We start from the raw sequence: 24889 nt of genomic DNA on the forward strand, positions 1-24889 counted from the left end.
CTGGCAAATAGAAGGGGAAGAAATGGAGGCAGTGAGAGATTTTACTTTCTTCGGTTCCATAATCACTGCAGATGGTGACAGCAGTCACGAAATTAAAAGACACCTGCTTCTTGGGAGAAAAGCAATGACAAACCTAGACAGCATCTTAAAAAGCAGAGACATCACCTTGCCGACAAAGGTCCGTATAGTTAGCTATACTGGTTTTCCCAGTAGTGATGTATGGAAGTGAGAGCTGAACCATAAAGAAGGCTGATCGCTGAAGAATGGATGTTTTTGAATTATGGTGCTGGAGGAGACTCTTGAGAGTCCCATGGACTGCAAGAAGATCAAACCTATCAATTCTGAAGGAAATCAGCCCTGAGTGCTCACTGGAAGGACAGATCCTGAAGCTGAGGCTCCAAGACTTTGGCCACCTCATGAGAAGAGAAGACTCCCTGGAAAAGACCCTGATGTTGGGAAAGATGGAGGGCACAAGGAGAAGGGGACGACAGAGGACGAGATGGTTGGACAGTGTTCTCCAAGCCACCAACATGAGTCTGACCTAATTGCGGGAGGCAGTGGAAGAAAGGAATGCCTGGCGTGCTCTGGTCCATGGAGACACGAAGAGTCGGAAATGACTAAACAATAACATTTTCCAAAAAATATATGTATTTTAACTTCGTTTTGTGTCAAAATAGAAAAGGATTTTTTTATAATGTAGAAGCATGATTGGATATGTATTTCTTATTTTGTTTTAAATATGGATAGAAAAATATATCTAGAATATTAAATATGTTAAGAATAATCGATAAGGATAGTATAGAATTAGAGTTTATGATTATAAGTGTATAAGTATGTTTAAGATTGTAAGGAAAAATATAATGAAAGATTATACAAGATGAAACGCAGGAAGGGGGGCCCTGAGGAAGTTAACCTAAAATGTGAGAAAAGATGAAAGTTTTAGAAATATGGCTCTTGTATGAACATTAATTTTAACCGTTTGGTTAAAATTAATCCTGCTAAAGAACTTTTATGTATACAATGACATTTCAGATAATCCATGAATTTTCTCTAATCTTTTATAAAGTACCCCCCCCCCCTTGATTCCTTATTGCTCCCGTAAGTTCTGCCATTTCGGCACCATCCATTAATTTAGACTGTCATTCCTCCTTGGTGAGTACAGAATCTTATTTCCATTTTAATGAGCACAAATAATCCTGGCTGCTGTCGTGGCAGTACCTTGAAATTCCACCAGAGGGCTGTAGCCTCTCTCTGATTGGCTACGAAGACAGTGAGTCAGAAGGGGGCGGAGCCAGCACTTTGGGAGGGAAAATAAAAGGAGCCATTCCTGAGGGTTTAAGAGAGAGCGGGAAGGAGGGGAGAGTTTGGTTCAGGTCTGTGTGTGGAACATCCGCTCTGAGGAAAATATTTCTGAGTTTACATAGGAGGACAGTGTTTGGTGTCTTGCGAGAGCGAACTGGAGGGCTGAGTTTGAGCATGGAGAAGTGGAAGCTGTGAGGATAAAGTCTCCTTGGATCTCCTTCCAGTCAGCAGGGGAGAGATCTTCTAGAAAGAGGAGACTCCCAAACCAGTTAGGACGGATCTTGGCTTGAATATTTTATTGAACATTTTTTAGTTATGAAGAAATAAAGTGATACAAAGGAAAAAAGGAAAAAGGCACAAAAATGTGCAGAGGAAAAGAAAACAATATATGAATATACAGTATATGGAAAAACCAGATGCAGTGATCCGATTGGTATGTTTAGCCTGGAGAAGAGAAGGTTAAGGGGTGATATGATAGCCATGTTCAAATATATAAAAGGATGTCATATAGAGGAGGGAGAAAGGTTGTTTTCTGCTGCTCCAGAGAAGCGGACACGGAGCAATGGATTCAAACTACAAGAAAGAAGATTCCACCTAAACATTAGGAAGAACTTCCTGACAGTAAGAGCTGTTTGGCAGTGGAATTTGCTGCCAAGAAGTGTGGTGGAGTCTCCTTCTTTGGAGGTCTTTAAGCAGAGGCTTGACAGCCATCTGTCAGGAATGCTTTGATGGTGTTTCCTGCTTGGCAGGGGGTTGGACTGGATGGCCCTTGTGGTCTCTCCCAACTCTATGATTCTATGATTCTATGGTAGAAGTTTGGGAAACTGACAGAAAGTACTACCTTGTTTAAGATCCAAAGTAATGAGCTGTAACACCTACGAGTTAAGGAACTGAAGTGAAATAACTCGAAATAAGCTGAGCATTTACCATCTAGAAACCTGCAACATGTGACTGAAGAGTAATAACTGAAAATAAGCAACCAAAGCTTAAGAGACAGATAATCTGTGGTGGTTATAGAGTGTCGGATCCGCCACAATTGCTGGCCAGAGCAGTGGGATCCGCTCCAATCTGCTTTAGAGGCCAGGCTAGATTAGCAACCAGCACCCTCTATCGGAGAAAGAAAGTCTAGCCAAGCTTTTAACTCACCTCCGTAGACGACGCCAAATTGCCCAGAGCCCAAAACTTCATCCGGGAAGATCTGGTAGACGGTGGCGATATCCTGCAGTTGAAGAAGAAGAAGAGTTTGGATTTGATATCCCGCTTTATCACTACCCTAAGGAGTCTCAAAGTGGCTAACATTCTCCTTTCCCTTCCTCCCCCACAACAAACACTCTGTGAGGTGAGTGAGGCTGAGAGACTTAAGAGAAGTGTGACTAGCCCAAGGTCACCCAGCAGCTGCATGCAGAGGAGCGGGGACGCGAACCCGGTTCACCAGATTACGAGTCTACTGCTCTTACACTACACCACACAGGCAAGGAGAAGGAGCAGGCAAGGAGACCCGGAAACCCAGTGATCCCAGAACTCACCACGTTCTCTTGGATCTGGCTGTTGGACACAGAGATTCGTAATGACGCTTGCCCTGGAAAGAGGAAGGTAGAAGTCAGGGCCTAGCCCATTTCCTGATGCATCACATGCCAATGCTGTACAGGGGACAAGGCCCACCTAGGTAAGGTAAAAGGATAATGGACCCCTGGACGGTTAAGTCCAGTCAAAAGCAACTATGGGGTTGTGGCGCTCATCTTGCTTTCAGGCTGAGGGAGCCGGCGTTTGTCCGCAGACAGTTTTCCGGGTCATGTGGCCAGCAGGACTAAATCGCTTCTGGCACAACGGGACACCATAACAGAAACCAGAGCGCACAGAAACTCCGTTTACCTTCCTGCTGCAGCGGTACCTATTTATCTACTTGCACTGGCATGCTTTCAAACTGCTAGGTGGGCAGGAGCTGGGACCGAACAACGGGAGCTCACCCCGTTGCTGGGATTTGAACTGCCAACCTTCTGATTGGCAAGCCCAAGAGGCTCAGTGGTTTAGACCACAGCGCCACCCACATCCCTAAAAGGCCCACCGACGCCAGTACTGGCTACACTGACTGGCAGTGGCTGGACTGGGGCCAGAGAGTGAGGCTTGGAAGGGCGCATTTGGGCATCTGGGGTTAAAGGTCCCCAATCTTGCGTGTGAGGGGGAAGCCATGGGTCAGACATTGTCAGAGGCGAGTAAATCACATGGAGTAGGTGAAGTTAATTCACCTAGTGAGTACAGCAACTCTTCCCGGCAGAACTTGCCCCTGTGAGGACCAAAGGTCCCCGCCTTCCCACAGCACCCTAAAGCTCCTCCTTCCCTGATACCTGATACAAGAAATCTGAGGCACCACCATCTTGCCTGTCTTTGATCTGCCTCTTCATACCTCTTTGAGTTCTGGGAGACCAGCAGGGAGGGGAGACCCCCTGGCCCCTTCACCAGGCTATCTCTGCCTTTCGGCCTCCCTCCTCTCCAGCTTCTGCCTCCGATTCTGAACTGCTCTCTGCCACTGACTCTTCCTGCTCACTAAAGCCTGCTACCTCTCCAGCTTCTGACACTTCCTCCTCCCAGTCTGCTCCCTCTCATTGTCATCCCACCACCACTCCCTGGGGGCTGAGCCTTCTTCCCTTGGGGGTTCCCCAGCTGGCGCCTCCCAGCATTCCTCTGCGTCCAACCAGTCCAGGACAGACACTCACTGTGGGGCGCCTCTCCTTGGGCGCTCGGAGCCCCTTGGAGGACGACCGGCATGAGGGCCTGCCGAAGGGCGTTCTCCCACGTCCTGGCGTTTTCCAGGCTGTCCCCAGCATGCTGGTGGTTGCTGGGGGCGCCGTTTTCCCCCACGTAGTAGGTCGCTTTGGCCGTGGTGATTTCAAAGCAGTGAGGGTTGGCGCCCGAAGGCAGCAGGGAGAAGTCCTGGGCCGGACCCACGGCCAAGATCTCCGAGAGCGGAATCTCCTACAGGAAAAGGAAATGGAAGTCAGCCTTTCTCGCCTAGCCCCCTGATCTCATGATGGTCAAGCCCCAATGGGAAGACCCCACACACTCCAACAACTCTCCCCACTTGGTATTCCCAGCAACTGGCGTTCAGCTGGTGTTCTCCATGCCAGGCATAATGTGATAAACTTGTATCATGTTGCTTCTTTCTCGCCTTTCCCCAAATGCTGGAACCCTTCTTTCATGGTTTCCTTGCCCTAAGCTGCTTTCACGAGAACACCCCGCATCCCACCTGGCGCTAAGTGATGACATCATTCAGCCAAGCCAGAGCAAGGGCAAAGTCTCCTGCCTTCTCTCCAACGGATCGGTTGGTCAGTGGCAGGGAACACCGTCTTGGCTGCGATCTAGGACCAGTGGTGCCATGGTCCGGGGTTACGGAGGTGGGGGACAATGACCCACAACTATTTCCCCATCTCCAGCACCCTAGAGCATGAAAGGGGAGCTTTTGAGCCACAATGGGCTCCAAAACTAAGCATTTAGGAGCAATGAAAGCACAAGGCGCTTTGGTTTCAGGAGAACGGTGCACGTTCTGTTATGTGGCTCTGGGATAGCTCAGTCAGTAGAGCATGAGACTCTAAATCTCAGGGTCATGGGTTTGAGCCCCGCATTGGGCAAAAAACAACAACCCCCAACTGCATTGCAGGAGGGTTGGACTAGATGACCCTCGTGGTCCCTTCCAACTCTCCGTTCTATGATTCTATGTGCAATGGAAAACAGAACTCAAGCCACTCCAAAAGAAGATATTGGAGCACTCCTAATAGTCTGCGCATGTAAATGCACAGAAAATAGCAGATCTGGTTGAAAGATGCAGCTTGGGAGAGCTGCATCAATTGTTGCAATGCATCCCTAACTATAATTGCATAATTATAAGATTATCACATAATCTTAGAAGAGGCACGGCTGTGAGCGGGTGTGACTATCATGCAGGGACTCTGCATTTCTGAATTTGCAACTGCCCTATTGTCTCGAACCGCAAAGGAGGAGCAAAGAAGAGGTGGGGAGCCTTTGCCAACCTGGTGCCCTCCAGATGTTCGGAACTACAACTCCCAAGAGCCCCACAGCTGTGGATTAACCAAACCTTTGACCCCACCCCCACCCCCAAGAGCCTTCTTTGCAGGCAGTTTTTTCTTCCTCCTTAGGACATTTGGCTCAGCTCCAGAAATATTTGCAAGAGGGCAGTTGCTGCCCATAAATCTCTCTCCCCCCCCCCCGCTCTGGCTTCCCCATCCTCATCCACACTGGGGACCCTGAATATTAGGGGACGGCCAATTTACCTTGTAGTAGCGACTGCTGGTGTTGTTTTGGAAGAGAGTGAGGCATTTGCTGTCCAGGCGCCAGTAATGGCGTTTCCGCTGCAGAATGGGAAGAGAGGAGAGGAGTGTTTTTACAGGTCATAGCATTCCAGGGGTTGAAGGAGGCCTTAGAAGCATCCTGAGGGCCCAATGCAAGACTTTCACACTCATAATTGCACACGCAGAGCATTAATTCCATACACTGACATGCACCATCCGGTTAATTGCCGCCCTACATGCTAAGAGCTGCAGGAGGGGCCATGTTTGCAGCTGCATCAGCACCTAAGGTCTGTGGTGGAACAGCATGGAGTGGGGCCTTCTCTGGGGAGGCACCCTGGATGTAGGAGTCCCTCCCATTGGACAGACAGTTGTCCCCCACCATGTTCACAGATCTGTGACGTCAAGATGTAACGTTATCTTTTCCCTCGTGGGCCTACGGGGGTGAACAATTGGTTTCTCTGCTGCCAGACGGACGTTTTAGGACGCCTGTTGCTTTATGAGGCTCTTGTTTTAGGTTTCGTTGCATTGCATTTTAATGGGATTCTGGGTACCGCCCCCTAGAACACCGAAGGGGAAATGTGGGTTATACATATCATGGATAATGGTTTTGGCAGGCCAGATCCATCAGGCCGCTCCCCTCAATTGTCACCTGGGGGCAGCCATCCCCACCAGGCTGCCACAGTGGGAGGAGGAAGAAGCCGCAGGGCTCATTTCATCAGCTCACCCAAAAGCTCAGCTCCCTCAGTCACCTCCTTACCCTGAACTATGTCAACTGGTGATTATAGGAACAGCTGTTTAGAGATCGGTACCAATGTCTCAATTTTGATCTTCCTCTTCCTTCCCTATCCCGTTTTCCTTGCGTGTCGTGTCTTTTTTTGTTTAGATTGTAAGCCTACAGGTAGGGATTTATCTTGGTTGACTATGTGTAAGCCACTCAGGGATCTTTTTCGGATGAAGGGGGGTGGGGAATAGATAGATAGATAGATAGATAGATAGATAGATAGATAGATAGATAGATAATTTATTACGGTCGGAGACCAGCATATAAATCACACTTGGGGGTACAATCCCAAAAGGAACACAAACATTTAAAACATTGAACAACAGTCAATTTAAAATTTATAAATGCGATAAGCGTATAGACACTAAAAACTTTGAGATAAGCTACCGCAAAGACATGACCCAGAATCACCCGAAGGACCGAGTTTGGGGATTTTCTTGACGAACTAGTTTGGATCGGGCGATGGTCTGCACCTACAGATCTGTACACAGAATCTGGTGACCATCCGGGTCGTCTTTTGATCTTTGCCTAACAGTAGAAGATTGAACTTTTGCTTTTCCGGGAGGTCTGTGAGCCTCACCAGCAGGGGATCAATGGTCTCACTATGTGCCTCTTCATAAAAGGGACATCTAAAAAATAAGCGCTCTGGGCTTCCTATCTCCCCCAATGAAGAGGCGCAAATTCTCTGAGCATATGGGACTTTTTAAAAGAATCCTTCCAGGACTGGCGAGGGCAAAGCCGAACTCCTGGCAAGAGTAAAAGCCCTTCTTGCATTTTTGGATACTAGAAAGAAGAGATATGCTGCCGGTGCGGCTATCTCTCTCTCGATTTCTCCCGTTTTATAGTCGGGGCACCTTGAGCAATCCTGTTGTCTCTCGGTGTCTATGATTCTTTGCCTAACCGTAGCTTTTGCTTGGCTCAACCCCAGACTTAGAAGGGCTTGAGGGGCAAAACCCAGTTTCTGAAGGGTGTTCAGGACTGCTGTCTGCCAGCCTGACTGGAACTGGTCGCAGAGGATCAGTGGGGCTATTCCTCGGGGGAGCAGAGTCAATGACAGCCATTTGTAGATTGATGTTAGGCAAATATAAGCCTCCACTCTCATCATCCCCATTTCTAGTCTGACCCATGCATTTGAAACACATCTGTGGACTTGTAGGAGAGCTCTAAGAAGTTTGGGTTCTCCCCCTCTCAAGGGGGGGAGAAAGCAGAGGAAGGCAGGCCCAGAAAAGATCCATTGGGGGGGGGGAGAAATAAATAACAAACAATAATCAAGATCAGAGCAATAAGCAAGAGAGGAAGGCTCCAGCTCTTCTTGCTTGCATCGCTCCATCACTAGAAGCAGCAAGCGAGAGAGAGAGAGAGCAAGAGAGCTCTGAATAATAGAAAAGCCCATGCCCCAAGGAGCTTACAAAACCTGCATTTTGCCGGAGGAGCGAGGGTAAGCACAAGCAAGCCTATTACTGATGGTGCTATGAAATAAAATCAATCTATTGCCCGCATTTCCGGGCGGTACTCGGAGGCTGGGGTTTGTTCCAGAGGCCCAGCTGCTTGGTGAGCCTCAATGCCCGCCCACCCCAGTCTCACCCCACACCTCCAACTCACCAGGGTGTCCTTGTTGCTGAAGTGAACCACCCAGCCTTCCTTCAGAGCCGTGCTGGACTTGCGGGTCGTTTGCCGGACAGACTGGACCACTCGCATCAGGGGGATGTAGCCCATGGAGCTGGAAGAAGAGGCAGGAGGTGCGCTTTAAATTTGGTGGATAAAGGAAATATTTATTTATACTACGGTCGCAGTAATAATACTTATGGCGACAAATTGGAAAAGTGATAAAGTTCCTTCTAGATTAGAGTGGATCCAAAAAAGGGACAGAATATGCAGAATTGGATAATTTATCAAATACAAAGGAAATGTTTATATCAAAATGGGAAGCCTTTAAAGTTTATCTGAAAAATAGCAATGATATTCTAAAATCTGTTGCAGCATTTGAATAATTTCAGTAGGAATTTCAAATTTGATGGAAAATCTACGATAGACTAAAGAATAATAAAACCAAAACATGTTATGATATGGCAGTGACTAAAAGATGAGAACAGAATTAAGGAGTAGACGGGAAGTCAGATATAAAGATCATTGTTAGGTTAAAAAGATTGCGAACATTAAACAATGTATTGTGGTGGTGGTGGCGGCGGCTGTTTGTGTGTTAGTTCTGTTTGTTATTTGCTGTTAGATGGATATTTGTTTATTATTGTATTTTTTTTTCTTTCTGTGATGCATTAAAGTGGAATAAGTAAATAAATAAATAAATATTTGGTGGGTCTGAAAGCGCTGGGAGGGGGAAGAGACCCACAACAGATGCAACTAAAACTGGGTGCGTGTGCTCATGGGAAGCCCCTCGGGATTTTTTTAAACCGTTATTTATTGAACTCATATTCCGCCCTTCGTCTGAAGACCACAGGGCAGTTTACAAGGCAAAAATGCAAAATGAAAACACAATAAAACAAAAATACAAGCGAAACCAAAACAGTAACCCCTCCCTCCCACCCACAGTTAAAAGGATGTAGATAGTTTTTTTAAAAAAATTGAATTTGTATACCGCCCTTCATCCATAAACCTCAAGGAGGTCCACAACATAAAAATACAAGATAATAAACATGCCTGGCTGAAGAGAAGCATTTTTGCCTGGCACCTAAAGATATGCCATGAAAGCAGCAGGCGAGGATCGGGAGATAATGACGGTTCCTCAAATTTTATCCTGCCCTTCACACTGTGAATTTCCCCCCAACCCCAATTTGTCTTCCGAACAATCCTGTGAGGTAGGCTAGCCAGAGAAATGGTGACAAGCCCACAGTCGCCCTATTTTATGAACAAATAAAATCCTAGAAAAAATGGGATTCTTGGAAATACCAGGGCAGAAATTGCCATGCCAAATGTTTTGGACTACAACTCCCATCATCCCCAGCCTGTTTTTGTGGGAATTGTAGTCTTAACACCGGTAGAGGACAGAGGTTATGCTAGAAAACTTTTCCTTTTGAAGGAAAAAAAAGGGGGGAAAGTGTAATGAAATCATGGGAGAGGTGGACGGGGAAACAGAGAAACCTTTTCAAGAGAGGATGCAAGTTTTCTTTGCCTTACAGCCTAGTGAAGAAATCTAGACCATGAAAGCCATACATTCTCAGTGTGTCCCCACTGCCAGATCAGCAGCAATGGAACGTTAACAAACATTGCAGCTCCTGTAAGGGGAGTGAAAGGTTGGATCCAGCCGTGAAGGGAAACCCCATACAGGACCTAAGGAAAGAAAACGAAGCTGTGGCTTCAGGGCTGGCCCTTCCTCACCCCCGGGACTTGCTGTCATCAGAGTCCTCGCCCATCCTCATCTCGTTCTCTGAATGGGACCCGGGGATGATTCCAGAGTCGTCCGATTCATCCATGAGCGAGTTCTTATCGGCCTCACTAAGGTCGCTGGCTTCTTCCATCTGCACATCTGGGAGGGTCATAGGAGAGGAATAAAATGTATCCAAGACTTCTCCAATCATTGGGGCAAGGCCGTAGCTCAGCAATAGAGCATCTGGCTTTGCGTGCAGAAGGTTCCAGGTTCAATTCCAGGTAGGGCTGGGAGAGACTCCAGTCTGGCACTCTAAAGAGCTGGTGCCAGCCAGGGTAGACCAGGGGTGGGGAGCTTCCGGCCATTGGGCCAATCTTGGCATGCCTGGGAGTTCAATTTGGTCCACAAGGCTATTCCCCAACAAAGCACACCTACCTGTCAATCAGCCGACATCACTGGTGATGTCAGCTGATGGGCGGGAAGACACGGTGGTTGTTATTATAATTAATTAATTAATTAATTACAATCCTGTTTTCAGTGGGGAACAGGATTGTGCAACCAAGGCAAGATTTAATCCCCACTCATCAGCTGATGAGCATGGAGGTTAAAGCCCTTTGCAAAAGTGCTCTTTGAAGCAGCTCCATGCTTCTGCTTTAGGAAAGCAGCAGTGGCACAGGGTGAAGGAGAGGAGAAAGAAGCTTGTACAATTCAGGGTTTTCTTTTCCTCTCTTTGCCTCCTTGGCTACAAAGAACTTCTTCAAAGAGTACTTTTGCAAAGCGCTTTAAGCCAACCCAACATTTCTGTTTCAGCTTCTGGAGGCTCAAACAGAAGCCTCACCCAGATTATCTACACACATTGAAATGGTGGGTCCTGAGCTAAATCACACCCATCTCAAGAGTTAAAACCAGGTCCCTCCCCTCCAGCCCCCTCCACGCAATGAGAGCAGCGGCCGTTACTCACCTCCGCCGTTAAACAGCGTCTCTCCCAGGCAGTCATTGGGAACGCGAGTCGCACAACGTTTGTGGCAGTTGAATTTGCAATCTGGAAGGAGTTAGGGAAGGAGGCAAGGCAGGGGTGGAAGAACAGCAGCAGGTTAAAAAGTTTCAATTGGAACCTACAACCAAGCCTTCACCAGGCAGAGCAAAGCATACTGGTTTAAATGGCCCAATGGCCAGACTTGGAATAAAGGAACTGCAAATGTCCTGCCTTGGGTCATAAGGTGCTGCAGGACTACAACTCCCATCATCCCTGAACATGGGGCAAAGCTGGGGATGGTGGGAGTTGTAGTCAAAGAATCATAAAAGGTGACCCCCAAGGGTCATCTAGTCTGACCCCCTGCAATGCAGGAATACCAAGGCACAGTCCCCCACCCAATTTGGAACCATACTTAGTTTTGCAAACATGCTGGAAGTTTTATTGCTGCAGTCCAACAAGTCCCGGAGAACCACGGCTGAAGATCTCCAGAGCCCTCCCTCGGGGTCACATCCCCCCCTCCTCACCTTTGCATTGAAGGCCCTGGCGGAAGAGGCCTTTGAGGAGCTTCTTGCAGTACTGGCAAACAGTGGGCCGGGTGTAGGAGTGGATGAGGAAAGTGTGAGGCACCTTGACCTTGGAGAGGAAGAGCTTGTCTAGCTCAATGGGGCGGCCGATGTAGGTGGAGGAAGTCAGCCGGCGGGGGAAGGTCTCTATCAGGCTCCGAGTCTGCGAGGAAGGAGGAGCAGAAAGGGGAGCCAGAGGGAGAAGGGTCAGCTGTTACAAATTCCCTTATGCTGAATAGGCGTCCTCGCGAGAAAAGGGAAAACTTGGCAGCTATGCCCAGGCATAGAAGAACACCATCTCTACCCTGAGGCATTATGTTTGGGACCCACCCAATTCACTGTGTGCCCTGTTCTCAGTGGGGAACAGGATTGTGCAACCAAGGCAAGATTTAATCCCCACTCATCAGCTGATGAGCATGGAGGTTAAAACCCTTTGCAAAAGCGCTCTTTGAAGCAGCTCCACACTTCTGTTTTAAGCAAGTAAGCAGCAGTGGCACGGGGTGAAGGAGAGGAGAAAGAAGCCTGTACAGTTCAGGGAAGGGAATCCCAAGAGTCATCTAGTCCAACCCCCTGCAATGCCATCCTTGGGTGGGCACAAACCACCAACCTTCTGGTTAAATAATCACTCGCACTGATCCATCACACCATAGCCGTGACTGTGATTTGCTTTAAACTGTTTTTAATGCCATTTCAAGTTGTAATAATAATAATAACAACAACAACAACAACAATAATTTATTTATATGCTGCCCATCTGACTGGTTACCCCAGTCACTCTGGGGTACAATTTTTAAAATGCACCGTCGAAAGCAGTTTGAAGCAGATCACGACTTCACCCCGGAAGCGCACTCCATTGTCTCTCGAGACAGAGGGATGCAAAGAAACAGAACCAGGTGGGGAGGTGAGCAGGGCAGACCCACTCCCAGCCAGCGGGGGGGGGGGCAAGTGCACTCACCAGCTCTTCGGAGCTGCAGGGCAAGGAGTCCGTGGTGGAGAGGCGCAGGGACTGAGAGTTGGCCAAGGAGGTGGAGGAGAGGCGGCGCTTCCGGGCTCCGCTGCAGTTGTTGGGGATGCTGAAGGCGCAGCGCTTGTGGTAGTTCAGCCCACAGCCTGGGAGGCAGATTAGGAACATCATAAATGGCACGAGGTTGGCAGCAGAAACAGCACAGGGAGGCAGGAGAGAGGAAGCCGCCTTATGCCCATTATCATCAGTTATTCTTTTTATTATATATTTATTTACACCCTGCCTTTTTCCCTGATAGGGACTCAAAGGTGGCTTACATATAAAAAAATAAGAACAGCTAGAAACATGGGGGGCAGGGACAATCGTTAAAGAACAATTAAAGGCTGGTATAATTGAAACTATATGTAGTTTTATACTCCTGCTTGGACAACTGCCATGCGCTCTATGTGGGGTCACCTTTGAAGGTGACTCGGAAACTACAACCAATCTAGAATGTGGCAGCTAGACTGGTGACTGGGAGCAGCCGCCGGGACCATATAACAACAGTCCTGAAAGGCCTACATCAGGCATCCCCAAACTTCGGCCCTCCAGATGTTTTGGACTACAGTTCCCATCATCACTGACCACTGGTCCTGTTAGCTAGGGATCATGGGAGTTGTAGGCCAAAACATCTGGAGGGCCGCAGTTTGGGGATGCCTGGCCTACATTGTCTCCCTGTATGTTTCCAAGCACAATTCAAAGTGTTGGGGCTGACCTTTAAAGCCCTAAACGGCCTCAAAGGCCCATTAGACCTGAAGGAGCGTCTCCACCCCCATCATTCTGCCCGGACACTGAGATCCAGCTCCGAGGGCCTTCTGGCAGTTCCCTCCCTGCGAGAAGCAAAGTTACAGGGAACCAGGCAGAGGGCCTTCTCGGTAGTGGCCTTCTCCCACCAGATGTCAAGGAGATAAATAACTATACAAATTTTCGAAGACATCTGAAAGGTAGCTCTGTGTAGGGAGGTTTTTGATGTTTGATGTTTTGTTGTGTTTTTATGTTAAGCTGGAAGCTGCCCAGAGTGGTTGGGGCAACCCAGTCAGATGCGCGGGGTGCAAATAACAACAGTTTAGTTATTCAGATAACCGAGAGAAGGGGAATTGGGGGCTATCTAGCTCGCTATTCCCTACACTGACTGGCAATGGCCTTTGGTTCCAACCCTGGCACCTCCAAGGCTGGCGCAGGTTCCTGGAAATCCCAGAGAGCTGCTGCCAGTCAGTGTAGGCTCAGGGCACGAGCATCTGCTTTGCAAGCAGGGCGTTGCAGGTTTGATCCCCGGAGAGGTAGGCCTGGAAAAGAACCCCTCTGTGGGAAATCCCTGGTATAAAGGCAGCTCCCTGTGTTCCCAAATGCTTTGCAAACCGCATGAGAACCGAGCAGTGGAAGGGGCTCGGAGGGGGTGGGGTGGGACAGAGGGCGAGGTTTTCCGCCTTCGATTAAGCATTAAGCACAGTAATGGCCTTAAAGCCCTATGCTTCATCTCCTGCCAGGGCCCTGGGGCAGGTGCAGAGCGAGAGTATGTGGCTCAAAGGGTCACGTGGCTTTGGAGGTCAAAAGCAAGAGCCCAAGGGCACCGGCCCCTGCGTGGGAGACTGGAACGCTCCGGGCCGCTGCTCCCAAACAGCAGGCGAAGTGGCCAAGCTGTGTCCGGACTGCGCCACTTGGGGTGGCAGGAGGGGGCACACTTAACAGGGTGCAAGACAAACCTAATGTTTCAAGGAGAGGTTGTCCCCCGTCCTCGCCTTCTCCCCGATATGTCATTTTTCTACAGGGACCAAATATTTTATTTCCTTTTCATTGGGCAGCAGAGATTCTCAGCTGTCCTTTTTTCTTTGTTTTTTTAAGGGATGTTTCTAGACCTCATGATACCCTTGAAAATGTGCTGGCAAGAAAATCGCTGGGCGTCTGGCAGGGCACCCAAATAAGAGAAGGCTCCTGGCCATTGGGGGAAAGTCTTGCCTCGCCTTCCTCTCTAACAGCTAGCAAAAGCAGAGTAGAATATGTGAGGTAAGGAAGCAAATATTTTAAAAGTGGCTCAGTTTCCACAATTTAACGCAGAGTTTTCTTGCAGTGAAATAAAAAAAAAAAATCAGCACGTGTATTACTCTTGAGGGAGCCTGTGACTCCAAATCCCATCATCCAAGGACATAGCCAGGATTTTTGTTAGGCGGGGCAGGACTTTCAGGGGGGGGCACCAGAACCGATGTGATCGGTCAGTTAGTTAAGTATTTCTATTGTTTTGCTTGATCTAAGGGGGGGCAGCTGTCCCTCCTGCCCACCCCCTTGGCAACGCCCATGCCATCACCCCTGGGCATCGGCCAAACCAGCTGAGCCTGATGGGAATTGGAGTCCAGCAACATCTGGAGAGGGCACAGGTGTGCCCCCCCCCGGGAGAGGTATTCAGGGACGTAGCCAGACAAAATAGGTAAATGATCCAAATAAGCCTTGGGAGGAAATGTACCCAGGACTTGGCAAACAAAAAACAAAAAGCCCTCCGCCTTCCCACAAAAAAAAAAAAAAATGAAGGAGGGACCCTCACCATCACACTTGAGACCTTGGCGTACCAATCCGAAGAGCATCTCGCCACAGTGGTCGCAGAAAGCGGGCGCACGATAGGAGTGCACATTGAGGGCGTGTGGTCGGATCCGGAAGTCCTCAAATGTGGCGGAAGCTAGGAGAGGAGGAAGAGGGCGCTTAGAATTATTATTATTATTATTATTATTACTAAAAACTTCCCTAAACAGGGGAATAACATTGGAAGAAGCCTGCAGGATCAGGCCCCTGGCCCATCCAGTCTGGTATCCTGCCCCCGCAGCGGCCAGATGCCCCGAAGGGAAGCACGCAAAGCAGGATGAGAATACCAGAGCAACTCTCCCCTCCCACAGCTTCCAGAAACTGGTATTCAGAAGCGTTCACTGCCTCTGACCATGGGGGCAGAGTCAAGCCGGATGAGGAACGGTTGAAGGAGCTGGGGATGTTTAGCCTGGAAAAGAGGAGACCGAGAGGAGGGCTGGCACACGGATGAGGGAGCAAGCTTGTTTTCTCTTGCTCTGGAGGGTAGGACCCGAACCCATGGCTTCAAGTTACAAGAAAGGCGATTCCAACCAAACATCAGGAAGAACTTTCTGACCGTAGGAGCTTTTTGACAGTGGAATGGTCTCCCTCGGGAGGTGGGTTTTAAAGCAGAGGTTGGAGGACCATCTGTCTGGGATGGTTTAGTTGGGGTTCCTGCATTGCAGGGGGTTGGACTAGATGACCACAGGGTCCCTTTCAACTCTACAATTCTATGATTCATGATCCATGGTATGTAGCCACAAATTCTTCTCCATGAATTTATCCGATCTTCTTCTAAAGCCATGTTAGCTGGTGTCCATTACTGCCTCCTGCAGAAAGGAGCTCCGTAGTTTATGTGTGAATAAGCCCCTTCTTTTATCTGCCCCGATTCTTGCCATGTTCAGAAGGAGAGAAGAGGGTTTTTTAAAAGGGAGTAGCAATTCAATTTCAAGGATTAATGGAGCACAGTGGAGCTAGGGAATCTCAAAGCAGGGAAGGGGAAAATAAAGCCCTCCCGTTCTCACTGCCTGGCCCCCAGAACACTCTTCAAACCACCCCTCCCTAGCCCTTTGCAAAGGTTTTTGCCACTTGCTTGCACGGGTGGACAGAGTGTGTGTTGTGTGTCCAGATATCTCGGGCTTTTGAATGGGGCAAGGGGAGGAGTCACATTCATTGCTCCACCCACTTTTCTCCCAGGCCCCGCCCAGATGCTGTAATGCCGAGCTATGATTCTTCCCCTCAGAGTTATCAGTCTTCTGATAATCTGCCACATAACGAGAAGATAAAAGTCTGCAAAAGTGCCAAGGTTTTGTTCTTAGCTGAATACGGTTTGTTTAGGTCAGCAGCCTGGGGCCCTCCAGATTTTTTGGACTGTAACTCCCATCATCCCTGACCCTCAATTGCACAGGCTAAGGCTGATGGGAATTGTAGTCCAACACATCTGGAGGGCACCACGGGGGTGAAGGCTTCTTTAGGACTTAAAGGTAAAGGGACCCCTGACCATCAGGTCCAGTCGTGACCGACTCTGGGGTTGCGGCGGTCATCTCACGTTATTGGCCGAGGGAGCCGGCGTACAGCTTCCGGGTTATGTGGCCAGCATCACAAAGCCGCTTCTGCCGAACCAGAGCAGTGCACGGAAACGTCGTTTACCTTCCCACTGTAGCGGTACCTATTTATCTACTTGCACTTTGACGTGCTTTCAAACTGCTAGGTTGGCAGGAGCTGGGACCGAGCAACGGGAGCTCACCCCATCGCGGGGATTCGAACCACCAACCTTCTGATCGGCAGCCCTAGGCTCTGTGGTTTAACCCACAGTACCACCCATGTCTCTCTTTAGGACTTAGCATTGCATAAAAACAGACACAGGGGGCAATTTAGCACCCTAGAGGAAGTGGAGATTCCAGATTTAGAGGCTGAAATAGTGCCGGTTATCTGACTGTATTGCATTACATCATCCGTCCTGGGAGACCCGGATTCAAATCCTGCCTCCAGGCACAATGCTAGCTGGGTGCCACTGACTGAACTCCACTCCCAGCCTAACCTGGTATCTCACGAGGCTGCTGCAAATCATTTTATCAAGGGCTGCCAGGCCAGATATTTAAAAGCGGGAACTCAGTGGACAGGGAAACAAGGCACTCTGCACTCTCTCAGAGACACTCTTGTCTTAGGATAGCCTGTCCCTGTTTAGGAGCCCATCCACATACCCGAGCTGAAATAGTTTAGAAATGAGTGGCCTCTAGTCCAAGTCGCCATGTTTCGGCCCGACCTGCCTCACAGGGTTGTTGTGAAGAGGAAAGATCCTTGTTGCCACCCTTTTCGCCCCAGGCAGAAGCAGCTGTTTCTGGGGGGCTTCCCTAGCCCCACCCAGGTACGCAGGAAATGCCCTGGGTCCCTCGGGTGCAAGAGGACATTCGCCAGGAAGCACCTTCTACCGCCCTTCCCCCAAGCAAAGGAAAGGGGTTGTCTGTACCCAAAACCCACATCCTGCTCTGTTGCCTGGGCGTCGGATTCAAAAAACATCACCTGCCGCCTCCAGCAAGTGAGAGATCTAGGCCAGGAGAGAGAGAAATACACACACAGAGAGAGAGAGAGAGAGAGAGAGAGAGAGAGATGAAAGACTGTGCCAGCCTTTGCTAAGGAACCAGCGTGGTGAAACGGCTGCAGCACTGCACAAGCACTTGGGAGAGACCAGGGTTCTAATTCTGCCACTCAGCCATGAAGCTAACTGGGCGACCTTGGGGAGCCAGTCACCGCCTCTCAGCATAGCCTACCTCCCAGGGTTGTTGTAGGGAGTAAATGAGGAGTGAATGCATGTTCTGTTAGAATCGTACAATTTCCGAGTCGGAAAGGGGGTCCCCCGCCAAAGGTCATCTAGTCCAACCCCCTGCTGTGCGGAACCCGCAGCCGAGCTAGATCACGATTCTGCTAAGCCAGCTCACCTGAGAGCACCACCTCCACCAGGTCCCCTTCCTGGATGTCGCTGGCAGCTCGGACCAGTTGCAGGATGTTGGCCGACGACGGGTCGTGCTTGAAGAGCAGGATCTTGTCATAGAGGCAGTAGAAGCCGCATTCGGGGAACTGCAAAGGAAGAGACAGAGGTGGATAGGGAGAGCCTGGGGAAACAACGTGGGATCAGAGAGGGCATGAGGTTGGCATGCAGAAAGTTCGCACTGTGTTGCAGGGGGTTGGACTAGATGACCCCAGGGGTACCCCTTTCAACTCTAAGATTCCATGGCACTCTTTGTTTTTGCTCTATTTATTTTGTGTTTTTATCCTCTATTTTCATCTTGTGAACTGTCCTGAGATATGTGTGTGTGTGTGTGTGTGTGTGTGTGTGTGTGTGTGTGTGTGAGAGAGAGAGAGAGAGAGAGAGAGAGAGAGAGAGAGAGAGAGAGAAGTCTCTCAGCCCCACTCACCTCACAGAGTGTCTGTTGTGGGGGAGGAAGGGAAAAGGAGATTGTTAGCCGCTTTGAGACTCCTTCGGGTAGTGATAAAGCGGGATATCAAATCCAAACTTCTCCTACATTTTGGGGTCCCTGAAGCTTGAAATGATTTGGCGTCCCATTTGCAAGCAGCATTAAGGTCTGGGAAACCACCTTCTCCAATGGGTTTGTTCCAGATCACCACAATTTTTTTTAAAAAAATAAAGCTACTACATCTCAGATTTTGATTAAAATTGCTGTGCTGGATTATATCACATGTTTAAATCACTGGTGCGAATAAAAAATTCCCAGGCTTTATTCCCATAGAGTTATGGAGTTATATTCCCATAGAGTTATTGGGTGGGGGGGGGATGAAAATTAGGGAAATGGTATATGCGTGCAAGGTGCATTTTTCAAAGCAATTTTTTTAAAAAAACAACAACAACAATGTGGACTAGGGTCACTTCTGGGGCCCCTCCAGGATTAACCTTCATTAGTTTCATAGTAGATCACCCCTGAGTGGGAGAAGTCTTAGTATTATTAGTATTAATATTAGTAGTATTTCTATACCGTCTTTCATCCAAACATTACAGGGTGGTTTACAATATAAAAACACAAAAATACATACCATAATAATGAATAAAAACAATACCTCCACCAGTTTAAAAGGCCATAGATATTGTTGTTGTTGTTGTTGTTGTTGTTGTTGTTAATAATAATAATAATAATAATAATAATAATAATAATAGCAAGGCTCCTGACTCAGTCAAAGAAACAGATGCTTTCTATGCATTTCAATGCACTTGGGCGTTGCTCAGTTAACTCCAGTGCAGTCAGAATGCTGTTTGAACAGGGTTGCGGTGAAAGAGCACATTCGTCCCTGGGACACCGCAGGGAGACGGGAAAGAAAGACAAGTCCCTGCAAGTTGGCGGTGGTTTCAGGTTCAAGCCCTTTGTGTACCCGGAGGCCAATCGCAGCAGCGGCAAACTTTTAAAGCTCGCCTCCAAAGCAATACTCTGGGCTGACTGAAGTCTACAAATGAGGTTGCTCCCCAGTGAGTAACAATGTGCTCTGGGCAGCCAGGCGGGGAAACTTTCAGAAACCGAAAGACAGATGGCCCTTTCTTCGGGGCGAGTCACTGATGCGTCAGGACTCGAGGCAGGTCTTAAAAATGCGGGCCGACGAGATTTCAGCTCGCCTGGCCTCCATTAATTGGGCAGTGGCTCGGCTGAAGCAACGGGTCGAAAGCATGGCCGTTTGGTTAGGGTGGGGGAACTTTATTTTGTGCCAGTGGGCCGGATCCTCATCTGTCCCCGCCCCGCAGGCTGGTTTTGACAGGTGAGTGGGGCAACCAGTCTGCTAGTCACCTAATGTCACTATGAGGCCACGTGTTTGACGAGTGGGTCGTTCCGCCCGCCTGTGAAAGTCTGTTATGCAGCACGTCCCAAGCGCCCAGCAGCCAGCTGGTTTGTCGGGCGCCTGGGAACCACAGCGCAAGGTGCTGGGCTGCTCCTGTGGCACCTAGTGGTTTTCATTGAAAAACTGTTGCTAAAACAGAGCTTATCTTCCCCCAGCTTATGGAATCATATAGTCGGAAGGGAACTCCAAGGGCCAACTAGTCCAACCCCCTGCAAAGCAGGAATCTCAGCTAAAGCATCCATGGCAGATGGCCATCCAAGCTCTGCTTAAAAACCTCCAAGGAAGGAGACCACTTTCCGAGGAAGTCTGTTCCACTGTCAAACAGCTTTTGCCATCAGAAAGTTCTTCCTAATGTTTAGTCCAAATCTCCTTTCTTGTAGTTTGGAATCCATTGGTTCAGGTCCAACCATTCGGAGTAGCAGGGAAAAAAGCTTGCTTCCTCTTCCATGGGGCAGCCCCTCAGATATATCACCTCTCAGTATTCTCTTCTCCAGGCTAAATTCCCCTTGCTATTGAAACATGGCATGTTTGCTCAGTTGGCAGAGCGTGAGAATCTTAATTTTAGGGTCGTGGGTTCAAGACCCACGTTGGCCAAAAGATTCCTGCATTGCAGGGGGTTGGACTGGATGACCCCCGGGTCCCAACTCTACAATTCTATGATCCCTCTGCCCTTCGGCAAATGGGCAACCAGAACGCCCCTTGTCCCAGCAAAGGATCAAATAAAGAGATCATTTTATGCTCCCCATATGCTGTCGGGGTGAAGCAGGTGGGCGAGAGGGAAAGCGCCAACTTGCACATAGCTCAGCAATGTGGTGCCTGGGGGTCACGCTTCCCCTCGATGCCCTCTAAGCCTCTGAGCCCCATTCACCCCGTTCTGCCTTGGTGCTGTGGCAGTGAAAGCATTTACCTATCTCGCCTCACACACACACGTACACACCTCAAAAAAGGACATAGAACTGAAGGAGGAATTTGGAAAAACTGACGCTCTTTCCCACTTCCTCTTTCGGCTCTATGTGCTTTTCAAGGCTCACATTGCTGTAACCGGACCCAAATTTTACCCAGGTCATCTGGAAATCCGAACTGTGTACCTATTTCTGGGGTAGGGGGTGGCGCCACTGGCACTCGCTTCAAGAATCCAAATATACCCATATTTCCTAAAAAGATTGCTGCTCTCCTGGAGTAATTCATTGTCAGCGGCAAGGAATATATACAAATGCACACATGCATACAGTATATTCAAGCCCAGAGAAAACGTTTCAGGTGTGGCTCAGTTTCAGGTGTGGCTCATCTCGAACGGAAAAGGAGTCCAGGGCTGTCAGACATCAGCAGACAAACACCTGTCTTGCAAAGATGGATGGGGTGTGTGTGTGTTTTTTTAAAGGAAGGCAGCCAAGGAGAAGAGACATTTCGCCCAAGCTCAGGGAAGGAGCAACATTCAGCCTTTCAAGCTTTCTGGTTGTAGTGAGACACTATGCAAATCCCGGCGGTTATTTTTAACTCTCAAAGGTACCCCATCTGAAACGCTTTGTTCGTTCCAGTTGACCTCCGAACTCCTCCTTCCTTCCTCCTTAAAGCAGAGAGATCTTTATAATTTCATCGCAAGCGAGAGGAACCAGCTCCTATCCCTGCTCCCTCCCCCCTAACTATTTCTTTAAAAAATTCATGTGCATAAGAACAACCCTGATTCAGGCCTTATCCTGGGGAGCCTGTGGAATTCACTGCCACAAGATTCTCACTTCAGATCCTCTGAAACACTGCCAGTGAGAGTCAACGGGGTGCAGTGGTTAGCGTGCTCGACTAGGACCTGGGAGACCAGGGTTCAAATCCCCACTCGGCCATGAAGATCACTAGGTGACCAACATCCCTCTCAGTCTAACCTACCTCTCAGGTAGCCCTTCAGTTTTGGACAAACAGGCCAAACCCTACGCCGAAGGATAAATGGACATAAATCTGACATCGGGAATCACAAGACAGAGAAACCAGTAGGAGAACGCTTCACTCTCCCAGGACATTCTATACAAGATCTCAAAGTAACTGTCTTATTACAAAAGAATTTCAGAAATAGACTGGAAAGAGAAATTGCTGAACTGCAACTTATTACCAAGCTTAAAACCATGGAGAGACCAGGTCTGAATAAAGACATTGGATTCTTATCTCATTATACATGATAAAGCTATCTTTAGCTATCTCACCCCTTGCTTTTTCCTGTAAGACCAATTGCAGTCGTTAACAGTCGTCAACAGCTATCAGTCAGTCAATCACCCACTCCCACCACAAGGAGGGGGTAATATACCTCCCCACCCTCTCACTATATATGAGCATCTGGTGACTTCTGTTTCAGTGTATCTGAAGAAGTGTGCATGCACACGAAAGCTCATACCAACAACAAACTTACGGTAGTTGGTTTCTAAGGTGCTGCTGGAAGGAATTTTTTTATTTTGTTTCGACTACCTCTCAGGGTCGTTGTGAGGGTTAAATGAGGAGTGGCAGAATCACTTTGAGCTACATGAAGAAACAAACCATGTCTTGTGCAGGGGAAACTGTGGACTCCACTGCTGCAAGATCTTGACTTTTCAAAAACTCAGTTCCTCTAAAACAGGGAGTCCTTAGACGCCTGCGTCAGAGCATTTTGGGGAAAGCCACGGGGAAATTGCACTGGTACGGCACCCATTAAGCAGAGGCGCACGCACAAAGGGTTAAAAACCAACCACCAGAAATTGCAGTTGTGAATGCAGAAGGAACCACGGGGGTCCTCTCACTTGTGCCATCTCGGCCTTTTGCCAGTCTGTTTTGGGCTACAACTCCCATCAGCCACCACAGGCTAAAACTCCCATCCCTTTCTCAAGCTGACCACAGATTTCAGTACGTCTTGCTTCCACACAAGGCCGGCCCCGCCATTAGGCAGAGCGAGGCGACTGCCTCAGGCAGCCGCTTTGGGAGGTGTCCTTAAAAGAGCGGCAAATTCTTAGTTACCTCAATTTATTGTCGCTGGACTTTTGCATTTGGGGAAGGGGAAGGAGCCCCTTGTGTGGGGTTTTCTGCCCCAGGGGCCTAAATAACTTAGCTGGCCTGAAGCTTTCGCTTCCGGGCGGGCAGAGGGGCAACCATTGGTGGCTCTGCCTCAGCCAGCAAAAGGCCTATGGCCTTCCCATCAGTTTTCCAGATAAACACACTTAAGACCACATTGTAAAAATTAAAGGGGGGGGGACAACTCTCCACAAAGTCAGTTTTCAAGCTGCGAGCCAAGAGAGGAAGTACGTGCTCTTCAAAAGGCGAAGCCACCCGGTTGGCACACACCTGCCATTATTTGATCTGTTGGAGTGTTGAGCAGCATTGATCCTCCCCGCCCCCAATAATAATCAATACATACAGTGGTACCTCGGTTTATGAACACAATTGGTTCCGGAAGTCTGTTCATAAACTGAAGCGTTCATAAACTGAAGTGACCTTTCCCATTGAAAGTAATGGAAAGTGGATTAATCTGTTCCAGACGGTCCGTGGAGTACTTAAACTGAAGCGTTCATAAACTGAAGCAAACTTTCCCATTGAAAGTAATGGAAAGTGGATTAATCCGTTCCAGACAGGTCCGCGGAGTACTCAACCTGAAGCGTACTTAACCCGAAGCATGAGTGTAATTGGTTCCGGAAGTCTGTTCATAAACTGAAGCGTTCATAAACTGAAGCGAACTTTCCCATTGAAAGTAATGGAAAGTGAATTAATCCGTTCCAGATGGGTCCGCGACGTTTGTAAACCGAAAATTCATAAACCGAGGTTCCACTGTATAGACATTCGGAGGGTGGAGTAAGGGAACACAATGATCCCCCAGTGCAGCTTGCGCTGTATGTGACAGGAAATAGGGGTTGGTGGGGGGCATCCCAGAAAAAAAACACTCTTTGCCCAGAAAGCAAATCTCACCTATCCCTGACGAAGCAGGCACAAAATAATTTAATTTATTACTATTACTACTATTATTATTATTATTATTATTATTATTATTTACATCTTGCCCTTTTCCCAGTCACTCAAGGTGGCTTACGCAAATTAAAACACAGATAAAAACCCCCCAAAAAGCTAAAAACACATGAAAGATGATAGTTTAAAAGTCTAATTTTATTAAAACATTATTATTATTATTATTATTATTATTAGCCTGCTGGAATAGCTGTTGGTAGAGCATGAGACTCTAAATCTCAGGGCAAAAATTGGGCAAAAATGTCCCTGCATTGCAGGGGGCTGGACTAGATGACCCTCGTGGTCCCTTACATCCCGGCAATTGTACAATTTATTAAATTTGTATACCACCCTCATCCAATGATCGCAGGGAGGTTCACAACAAAACATAAGAGGATGCATGAGGCAGCGCCATGTTTTCACTGACATGAAGGAATCACTAATATATTCCATTATGTAAATGAATTCAAAGCTGTTCCATGACTGATCAGCTTGAAAGGACATAATGATTTATAATTCAAATAACTGAGCCTTAGCATCAAATCAAGCTGAAATACTTCTAAATATGCAAGCCTGGAATGATTTTTAAAATAATGCAGAACAGGGCAGCAATACAAATCGTTTGTTGCCTAAAATGCGCCATATATATATATATATATATATAGTCTAATCCTTTCTAAAACTGTAATCTAAAAAATAGTTACTGGGGGGGGGGGAAATAACCCTTCTGCATTATAAAAGATAAGTTCCAATTTTAAGGAACATGCAGGGCTTGATTCTAAAAGAAAACTATATGCATATGAATGAAATTAGTGATGAGCAGGCATTTAAATTAAGCTAATTATTTTTAGCCTTTCAAATTAATCACAATTTAATGTGCCCTGGGTGCTGGAAATGGGGCCCCTGGATGTGGTCTCGAAAAAAACACAAGGCACCCCACAGAGTTATATATATTGAAAATCTAATCCTCCGCCTACCACAGTGGCATAATCCCCATCAGAATGAGAAGGAATGAAGCAAAACAAATACTGTATACTAAAATACAGAAACAGGGCTCATGATGCCACCAGGAATGGAAGCTCCAGGTACAGGAGCAGTGTGAGAAACTCAAGATATATAATCTAATCAGCCTACTTTGCGGTCACCATGGCGGAATGTCTAGGACAGGCACCCCCAACCTGTGGCCCTCCAGATGTTTTGGCCTACAGCTCCCATGACCCCAGTGGTCAGGGATGACGGGAATTGTAGTCCAAAACATATGGAGGGCCAAAGGTTGGGGGTGCCTGGTCTAGGCA

General features: G+C 48.1%; 1 protein-coding gene across 1 annotated transcript in view; it reads right to left on the reverse strand.

Moving 5' to 3' along the window:
• Positions 1 to 24889, reverse strand: part of PRKD2 (protein kinase D2) — a 44921-nt gene that overhangs the window by 8353 nt on the left and 11679 nt on the right. Inside the window, exons 2-12 of the mRNA XM_035119991.2 lie at positions 17741 to 17879; positions 14788 to 14919; positions 12204 to 12358; positions 11210 to 11411; positions 10671 to 10751; positions 9721 to 9868; positions 7990 to 8107; positions 5589 to 5666; positions 4017 to 4275; positions 2829 to 2881; positions 2449 to 2521 (exon numbers count right to left, since the gene is read on the reverse strand). Of these exons, the coding sequence (XP_034975882.2) occupies positions 2449 to 2521; positions 2829 to 2881; positions 4017 to 4275; positions 5589 to 5666; positions 7990 to 8107; positions 9721 to 9868; positions 10671 to 10751; positions 11210 to 11411; positions 12204 to 12358; positions 14788 to 14919; positions 17741 to 17879 (1438 nt within the window). The remainder of the gene's footprint in view (positions 1 to 2448; positions 2522 to 2828; positions 2882 to 4016; positions 4276 to 5588; positions 5667 to 7989; positions 8108 to 9720; positions 9869 to 10670; positions 10752 to 11209; positions 11412 to 12203; positions 12359 to 14787; positions 14920 to 17740; positions 17880 to 24889) is intronic.

Source organism: Zootoca vivipara, chromosome 6 (genome assembly GCF_963506605.1).
Source record: "Zootoca vivipara chromosome 6, rZooViv1.1, whole genome shotgun sequence".
In the NCBI taxonomy this organism is placed as follows: domain Eukaryota; kingdom Metazoa; phylum Chordata; class Lepidosauria; order Squamata; family Lacertidae; genus Zootoca; species Zootoca vivipara.